Consider the following 10638-nt stretch of genomic DNA (forward strand, 5'->3'; position numbering starts at 1 on the left):
CGTCAATATATGACAGACGGATGACTGATTGCTTGAATGTTTGAAAATGCAACTTTGGTTCAATCTTTGGAACACGCGATGCATTAATCAATTATTCTACATGGAATTCTTTTGTTATGGATAGTTTGTGTTCAATCTAAAGTCCTGAAACCAATCAGCTGAATCAAAATTATTTACATACAGTTTGTATATATAACTAATTTGACATGAATACACGTAATAACCGACATTTAAATTAAGTGATACGGTTCCATGTCGAATATTATACTATTTTTAAAACTTGGAATAATAGAGTCAAATTGATAATCTGATTATAATTAAACTGACAAATTATATCGAATCATTTTAGTTTTAAGGTCTTGTATCATTATGAAATATACGAGAATGTTAGTTTTAAAGACTGTATTATTATGAAATATACGAAAATAAGGAATGAAATAAACGATTAAACACAGTAAATTAAAGTGAAAAATAACAAAATTGGAAAATGCATGATTTTGCTCGGTCACAATATTTTGACTTTCTGGTAGGGGAAATCTACTTTCAGGATTGCTTTGAGCGCGTTTGCAACTACTTGAAAACATGAACAAGAGGCTGTCACAACGACAGCAAACCGGATTTATTAACATTTATTTGTGTCCTGGCAATATCACAAGAACCATAACTGATGAATGCTGAAAGTGAAAATCGTCAATATCAAATTTGACCTCCATTTTGTAGTCAGTATCAACATATTAAAATTTGAAAAGCTTAGATTGAATGGTTCATTAGTAAATGCAACAACGTGAATGGAAACACCATTTTACGATCTTTCAAGAACCATAACTCCTGAACGGTAAAAGTCAAAATCGTCATTATTGAACCTGACCTCTATTTTGTCATCAGTAACAACATATTAAAATTTGGTAAGCTTTAGTAGAACAGTTCATGTGTAAATGCACGGACACGACTGGAAACTCCATTTTTCAATCTTTCAAGAACCATAACTCCTGAACCGTAATAGTCAAAATCGTCATTATCGAACTTGACCTCCATTTTGTCATCAGTAACAACATATTAAAATTTGGGAAGCTTTGGTAGAACAGTTCATGCGTAAATGCACGGACACGACTGGAAACTCCATTTTTCAATCTTTCAAGAACCATTATAACTCCTGAACGGTAAAAGTCAAAATCGCCATTATTGAACTTGACCTTCATTGAGTTGTCAGTAACAACATATTAAAGTTTTAAAAGCTTTGGTTGAACGGTTCATGAGTTAATGCACGGACAACATTTGATTGCCGCCCGCCCGACAGCCCGGCCGCCCGCCGTACATCCCCAAATCTATAACCGACATTTTTGTCACAAAAATCCGGTTAAAAACGTTCTTATCATGTCATAATCAATAATAATATAAATACCAAGGATTTCGTTAGTATTACTTTACCACAACTTTAACCCCAAATATTGAGGAGAAGTCTTGAAAGAATGGTTCCTATTGTCCAGAATTTAATTTAGGAAGGCGTTTTTTTTTCGTTCAGAGGTAGAAAGAGAAACTCAAATAACAATTCACAGAATATTCAAATCAGTCTACATGTACTATTAGCTTTGCCCTAGTTTGCAAGAAGGGACTACGACCTCAAGAGGCAGATAAAATACATGTTCGTGTTCACACTGTCACTTTACATATTTATTTACTAAATGAAATTATATGATAATTCTATAATTCATCTTAGATAATTATGATCGATACGTTTACATATCCATTGTAATTTTATTTGGATTGCACAAATAGATTTATATTATAATTTTTGGCGACATCGCATACATATGTTTTATTGACGTTTCCTTTTCACTCAATGCAAGTTTAGAAAAACGTCACTATAGCAATACTTTCAAAAATTAGAATCTTGTTTCACTATTTCGTTTTGACTTTGTAGTTTTGAAAGTTGAAAAAGTTTTGATTTCATTTTTATCTTGTTTCTCATTATCAGACTCTTCAATACCAATGCTTCTTTTTCTTTGAGGGAATACGAAATCATCCATCTTGTTCATTGATTTTTTTAAAACTTTCCGAACCTTTTGAGATCTTGTTCTCACACTTTCTGGTATAGTTTGGTACGCTGCGTCTCTAAAAACCTTATTATGACTAAGATAAATTATAGGTTTCATAACGTACGTCATATGTGTTATTGGTACGACCATAGAATACCATCCACCCCACATTGAAAACGAGGCGTACGCATCAAGGTAGCAGACAATAACGTATGGAATCCACATTACCAAGGCAACACCCCACATGATTGTATAAGTCACAGTCAAGTGAATGTCCATATGCTCCTCTGATTTTTCATAAACGTGTTCTATCAGTATAGCATGATCCTCATTCGTTTTTTCGTTCGATAAAGGTGACGGGAACAGTTCACCCTGTATCTCGGATTCCAATCGCGATGTTGTTGACCCTGGTAAATCACAATTCTGTAGTATCTCGGTACTTAAAACTTCTATTTCCGGAACGATTTCCAGTCTTGGATTTATCGTATCGATATGTGATACAGATAAAGCTTCGGTTGTTTCCCTCGAAAGTCTGCAAGTATCTTCTTTTTCAAACATTAGCACGTGATTATTGTTTATCACTTCACCCCCACCAAATTTATTTAATTTTTTGCTAGCTATATCTACTTCCGTCTGTAGCTCTGAGAGCATATTTAGAATATTTTTCCGTTTTCTTCCAATAAGAAGAAGAAAAACAATGGATAATACAGATGGAATATAAATAGCAAATATAAATAACAGATTCATACCTATTATATTGTCGGTATGTTTTATATTGCAGAGATGTTCGTACGAAATATACTCCAAGACACCCCATCCGGTTAGTGGTAGTATTCCGACAAACAGAAACATAACACACAAACAAACAATTATAATAATTGAAACTTTGTTTCTGCCTAGTGTTTTGTCATAAAGATCAGAGCCCGAAATCTTCATCCAACGTTCTATGAATATAATCAACTGTAGATAAAATGTCATTAATAGACATCCGGTTACCAAATCGCCGCTTACGATGCACACAAAATCAGATAATATCCAATCTTTTGCAAAAGAGACAATAAGTGATGGGAATAAAATAAAGAAATACGCAACGAAGTCTAAAACTATGAGGCTTATTAGATATATCCTTCCTGATGATATTTCTAGTCGTTTTCTTCTAATAGCATGCACTAAAACAGAATTCAGTATTATTCCTATTATCAAAATTAGGAGAATAGTAACTCCAACAACAACAGGGAAAACATCATTTTCTAGCCAACGATAAAATGGTGATGTAAATGCTTCAAAGGGATCGGAAATACCCGATGTACCAGACGAATTACTTGACATTTTTGTATTATTATTCCTTCTCAAATTTTGAACATGATGATAAAACGGACATCCACAATATTTTTTAGTTGCAATTTGCATACACACACACACTTATAAAACGTATATAATTCCCTTATATTTACTATTTACAAGTATAGATCGAAATTGCACAATTATGTCCGACTGGTTTAAACACCCCAAATTAGCGATCTTTGTATAAAATATTGTAATAAATACCCACGGAGATAAGTATCCATAATACGTCGTACTTATTTATTTTGACAGTTATTAAAGTTCCAGATAATTCCAAAGATAAACAAACTGGCAACGTTTATTAGTCCCATAAAACGCGAATATAACTTAACTTTTATAATTCTTTCTTTCAACTAGGTTATAAATATGTCAACTTTGTTAAAAATCATAAATTGCATTTTTTTTCTGTTCTGAGTGACATTTATACTACAGTACAAGTTGAAATTCAGTAAAACCAAGGATTCTCCTAATTCAAAAGTACACATTGAATTCATTTATCTATCTAAGTAGAAAATAATATGAGGCAGGCATTACATTTGTACCTGTAAATGGGGACGAAGTCTGTATGAATTAGTTTTTTGTAACTTAAATATTTGTTTAAAAAAAAAAGAAACGGAAATACCGTAACGTTTCCGATTTTGGTTCTGTTGTTAGGGATTTAGTTGTGATGTTATTTAAATTATGACGTCATATGCAATGTAAACAAAGAAACGCTATCATCAGGTAACGTTTTTTCATATCAAGGAATTATTAAAAATGAAATTGGTATTGCGCGTTCCTTCCTATTTTATACTAGACTGATAAACATATATTTTACTCAAAGTTTCATACAAACGAGACCGGAAAAAGGAAGTACATTGTACATTTCTGCGCAGGTCCGGGATTTCAAAACACGACAAACAAAATTTGAACGATTTTGAGTTCATTAGTACAATGAAAAATTCGGGAAATTTTCCCGTATTCTTTTTTTTTATTGAATTTTCTACCGTTATTGGGGACAATTCTGATTGATACTGTGTAATTAAATGCAGATTATGAGTGCAAATCAGAATTCCAATATCTACTTGTAGAAATTGTAATATCAATGTTGGCTACATTGTAGGACGATCCTGGGCCTGTATGCATAAAGCTAGTTTATATTTGTTCCGAATCGGCAAATTTTCCAACATGTCCTACGATAAATTATAGGCTGGGCTTTTCCCTTGCGACATACGGGTATCCGCACAGAGAGCCAAACAGATAAAGGGCAGATAACCAGTCTACGATTAATAAGTACTACTATTGGATAATCTTATATATCGTACTAAGTTATTGATAGGCTTCTGGATATCAGAACAGTAAATTCAACACTGAACGCATTTTTGCAAAGTGACGGGAACAAAGACATACTTGAAGACTTTATTTTATGTTAATTTAAAAGGTTATCTATTTCATTTGGTTATACAGTAGGTAGACTGGTTCATTTGTATTAACGTCTTCTCAAGCAAGCACGTGCAGCGTTCTAGATTAACAATGGCGGCAATCGGCTCAAAGCTGATATAACGTGTCTGGATATACTGATCCGCTTACAAATGCGGAGAGCTGTGTGAGCTATATAACATTACGAAAATGGGGCATGGTTATGAAATGACACAGATTTATGCAAATAAATATCCCCGTGCGGATATCAATAATGAATATAAAACCCATACCATATCAAAGTTAGCAATATTAGGTACCAACATGTATTGATCAAATGTTAACAATTCATACGATAATACCGACGGCCTAAATTATGTACTAAACAATCGTAAAAAAAGAATAATTGATATAACAACAAGTTCAATCAACGTAAAACTAGTTCCTTTAAAAAATCCGATTTTGCGTGTAGGTTTAGTAAAACGTAATACTATCTTGTCATTTTCCGCGTTATAATAATTTACTTTCAAGATTATACGTGGTATATTTTCTTCTGTACGAGACACGACCATCCACAGCAATGATTCGATCGGATGAATACAATAATGTTTAGAAGAAACTTGTACAAAGGTTTAATGACTGTTGCTATCGCGTATGAAAAGTTTTTATGTGATTTTTTTCATATTAAATTGATGTCATGAACAGATTTTGGACACTATTGAAAATAATTAAGATTGGCTATAGAACACAGTTTGTCACATAAAGTTAAAGTTCAATCCTATATTTCTGCTTTCATTAATTTAACACATTCAAGAATACATAAGAATGTTTAATTATACATGTAGTTTCATAATTATTTTAGGGATATGAAATAAAAAGATAAAATAGAGAATAGAAATTGAGAATGTGCCAAAGAGACAACAAGCTGACCAATGAGTAAATAACAGCCGAAGGCTACCAAAGGGTCCTCAACACAGTGATAAAATCCCGAACCCGTATTGGACTTTACCTGGCCAAGTCCGATGTCAGAAAAGGTAACAAAAGAATTAAGCAAAATGACGATGATACATAAATTAACAAAGAACTACTAGCAGTTACTGACATGCCAGTTCCAGACATCAATCAAACTTATTGAAAGATTATGTCTTCATTATGTAAATATCAAACACAATCCCTCCCGTTAGGGGTCTAGTACAATGTATCATACCATCATAAAATATATGTCTTTTTTTTAGTATACATTACCCGTATCACGACATTTTTTTGCTTTATAAAGAATGTTACCATAAGAGATTGGGTGTGAATATTTATTTTAATACATATTATTTCTACAAAGAACATACTTTTCTTTGGCACTAGATGATCAACAAATGTACAATCAAGAATTTGTTTATTATTGCGGCTGACGGAGATAAAACATATAGATTAGGTTACAGATAACAGGAAGCTTAAACCATGTTATACTAGTAAGTAAGATGTTCTCCAAGAAGTACGTAGCATTTCGAATTATCGTCAAAATTAAGCTTCAGCCTCGTTAATAGTTAGGAATACATGTATACATCGTTTGCAAGGGAAAACTCCAGTTCGACTGGGAGTGAGAGTGACGGGTATCAATGGTGACTCGTATATTTATTCAGCAAATTACGTCTTTTACCTGGCATCTTTGCATTACAGCAAATTGAGTTGTAATGTCTATTCCATTTGAAAAGGTAAGCGATATTTTTTTTTATCTCTAGTATTTAAATATAATACATTGGAATGATCAAAAGCAGGACAAATTCATTGTTAATTCACACGAAAGAAACTAATTTGGTAATTGCAATATTTCAATTTTATTCTTAATTTGACAATAAAACATTTTTTTACTTTCTATTCCAATAATTCAATATTTTTTCTGTCCATGAACAAATATCATAAAAACTGTGGTGTACAATGATTAACCCGCGTAGTGGGTCATATTAAAGTGAGCACCACGTTTTTTTAAGGTTATTTCGAATAGACAGGAAAATAATACAGTCATTTCTAATAATTTAATTATAAATTACATTAGAAAAAATTAAGGAGTAAATCATAAAGAAAACACGTTGATAACTTCAAGGTCACATGACAAATCTATGTCTGTGAGGTGGTAGACTAAAACACTTTCAGTCAATCAGAATACGTGTAACATCCAGAATAAAATTATTTAGATATAACATCATAGAAAATGTATTTCATCAGGGCACTCACTTCATGTATAATAAATAAGACGAATGTAGAGAAATTAAATTCAGATGCATCATTTTATTGTATTGATGCTTCTTCTTCTTACAGTAACTTCCTCCTGTGGTTGGGAGCACATCAATTTCTTGATTATTCGCACGGCTTCTATTACACGGTCTTATATAGCTAAAACTACTTTGTTATTTGACATTAATAAAACGCAATTGCATATATTATAGGACGATGGGCTTATATTTCACGGACGATATTAAAAGTTATTCACTTTGATACCTCGTTAAAAATAGTATAAAATCTAAAATGTCACCGATTCACTTAATGACATTAGTAAAACCGTGGTCTGACACTATTAAATATCTGCATGTCTCTATATTCAGAACAACATCAGCTACCACTCTGATACAGGAATTGTCTGTATATTACGTATATTATTATTAACAACAACGTATTCCTAAGTACATCTATATCTCAACTGTCCTCTATATACTTCTCACTTCTAACTGATCTTTATTGTACGCCACTATTTTTTGCTCTGAAAAGGGTTGAAAGAAAGCTAAATTCCATGTGAAGAATAATGAATGTTTATATTATGATAGAGCATTGATCTGAGTTAACCTCTGTTGATGTAATTTATCACACAGATTCCTAGAAATTGTTTCAACCATATTTAAAACATTGTTGTCGTTTGGAAGTATAGAACTCACTAGTTTTCTGCAGTCAACAATTAATTGGCTTAATGTTTCCCTATTTTGAAAATTTGTTTTCCACTGATCAATCCCAATTTTATTTATAACAGCCTGTTTTAATGGGACATAAAAAGTCCTACGGACCCCTTCCAGAGATGGACATCTGTAGTTAGGAAATGTAGAAGGTTTTCTTCCTCAAGTTTGAAAAGCGGGCAAATTGGGTCTGTACTTCCTATATTAAATTTAGCTTTGGATGCTTGTAAAAGGTAGGTCCCAGTTAGTATTCTAGCTTTTGTTATGACTTTCTGCGTATCCCCCGGAGTTTCTATTGCTGTTTTCCAGATTGGATGTATTTCTCCTACATTGATAATTGGATGATGTTTATAAACATCATACTAGTAAATGCACACCGTTCATAAGTTATTTCAATCAATCTCTAAAGCAGAAATACCTGTTGATAACATTTCTTTGAACTATTGTTAATTTGTATGATCTATTTATTGTAATATTTATGATCTATTTATTTGTTATATTTCATGATTGAAAAAAAATGAATTGTGATCACCAAAATGAGTTATGCTGCTTAGTCTATTTAAAAAGGTTCTAAGATGCGACTCCCGACTTCGCTGCCAAGCCAGGTCAACACAACTATACATTTAGTCACCACGAGAAGTCCACAACTACCACAATAACTTCCCGAAAAAAGGAAACAGACCGTCGGTAAACGATCACATTACTCTCATGTCATTAGTTTTAGCCTTTTTATATGTTTATACATTGTATATTATATGTTACCGGCTTTTTCTAAATTTAGGCGTTTTGAAAAATAACTAAACATAAACGTGCATGCCTAGTCATTTTCTTAAATACCATAAATTTCAAATGAAATTGAACAATTTGCCTGTTCAGTTTCAGGTAAATTGTATAAATATGATAGACATAAAATATATATTAAGTATAGCTTGAAAAGTTATGGAATGGTGATTAGAATAAAGATTGTTCTAACAAAATTGTAGCTCGCGGGTAAATTTGAGGTTTTTATAGTTTAATGTCCAAAACTAGAACTCCTGTCGTATAGAAAAACTATTTGATCTATTTTAGAGGGCCATATACAATGACAGATGGGTATATAGTTCTAACAACATAACAAAGATTTATAAAACCAATCAATTAAAAATCAGACAAGTGTTATATGGAAAAGAGAAAAATATGAAACTATTTTGAACATAATCAAGATAATCATTGGAAATAAAAGAACATCCTTGGAATTATTGACAGTTGCAAAGGTATGTTTATTTATGATGCCATTTATTCATAACACACATTAGAAAAAAAATATAGAGGCTTCTAGAAGCCTCAACTGCTTACTTTGCAAAAGCAATTACACTAAAAATCTGATGCATTCAAGGAATCATTATTCTAACAAATACATGTTATATCGGTCAAAATGAAATGAAATTTGATTCGTAAAATCATTAGTTTATGAAAATCTCATCTATTATTCATATTTAATATACATAATTTGTTTTCCATTTAGTAGCCGTTGAATTGTAATTGATTGTAATACCTTGGGAAAGGTCAAATAGTTTATGTATAATATATGAACCACAAACTTGTGCTGAATGTATTGTCTATTGAATGGAATATCGTGAAAACATAAAACATACATGTTTGCTTAGAATGCATACTTAATAACTAAGAAGTGTTTTTTTTTTCTGATTAAAAACAGAAAACCGAGATGCGTTACAAAAGAGAATCGCCGTACAAATTTACAGAATACGTTTTCTTGACGTCGGTTCCAGAATATCTGAATGACATTGTTGGACCGATTATTTCCTATACAGCTATCTTATTTAACATTGTTGTCATTATCATTCTTTTTCACAAAACTTTGAGAACACCGTCTTCAGTTTTAATGCAGGGACTTGCGTTGTCAGATGCTCTTACAGCACTATTCTCTTACGGATTAGAGCCATTTTTGTTTAAAAGCTACATCAGAGATGAATATGCTGAACACATAGGAAAAACAGTTATTTATTTTCCAATATGCAAATTACATCATTACAAACTAATAATGGTAGATCTATTTCATTTATCATCCGTTTTGTTGACAACAGCTTTAGGAATTCAAAAGTTCGTAGCTATCAAGTGGCCAATTTGGAGCTACATCAATGTAAAAAGGAGGGAAATGTTAGCAGTAGTTGTTGTGATATTTGCTATTTTTGTCGGATTGCATATTCCTAAATTTCTTGTAGCAGATTTCAGACGGGGAGAGTTCGACGCAAACGAATGTAAAATAGCAGCTAAATCAGAATCACTTTTGAATTACAGTTTTATATATTACTCTTCAATGACCGCAATATTTTTACTTTTAGCATCGGTTATTATGCTTTTCACGTCTATATTTATCATATGGTCTCTTATACGTGAAAGAAATATTCAAAGCACCAGTAGTGAAAATTTACAGAACATTAGAAGGAGATCATCTAGGTTAATTGCTGTTGTAACAGTGACATTTCTCGTTATTGAGTTTCCTAGAATATGCATGTTTGGGATAATGCAGCTTTTTTCTGAGAAGGATTCTCATAGCAGTCAACTCCTTGTTGATCCAAGTACACAATTTATGATTTCAGCCTTTGTAGTTTTTAAAATGGAGGTAAATGATATAGACGTACTGTTAAAGCTGAAGCTGGTTATTGAAATAACAAGACTGTTGGTAGTAATTGCTTGCTTATCAAACTTCATAATATATGTTATAATGAGTAAACAAATACGTTGTGTTCTCAAAAGCAAGCTTGGATTCTGTAAACATAGACACATCATCTCTGAGCCAGCAGTGTCTTCGTGCTTTTCGGTAAATAGTATGTAAGATCATACTATTCAAAATGTATTGCATGTCAAGTGATTTGTATCTTTTCTTTTCCCGTTTATTAAAATTAAAATATTTAACTGAT

The 10638-nt window shown here is 32.0% G+C and overlaps 1 protein-coding gene across 1 annotated transcript; it reads left to right on the forward strand.

The window, feature by feature from the left end:
* The first annotated feature begins 8700 nt into the window (after window positions 1-8700).
* LOC139486931 (neuromedin-U receptor 2-like) lies at window positions 8701-10638 on the forward strand. The gene is made up of 2 exons (XM_071271974.1): window positions 8701-8970; window positions 9414-10638. Exon 2 carries the CDS (start codon window positions 9423-9425, stop codon window positions 10551-10553), a length of 1131 nt encoding a protein of 376 aa, XP_071128075.1. The 5' UTR covers window positions 8701-8970; window positions 9414-9422; the 3' UTR covers window positions 10554-10638.

This window comes from Mytilus edulis, chromosome 8, assembly GCF_963676685.1.
Source record: "Mytilus edulis chromosome 8, xbMytEdul2.2, whole genome shotgun sequence".
Taxonomy (NCBI): domain Eukaryota; kingdom Metazoa; phylum Mollusca; class Bivalvia; order Mytilida; family Mytilidae; genus Mytilus; species Mytilus edulis.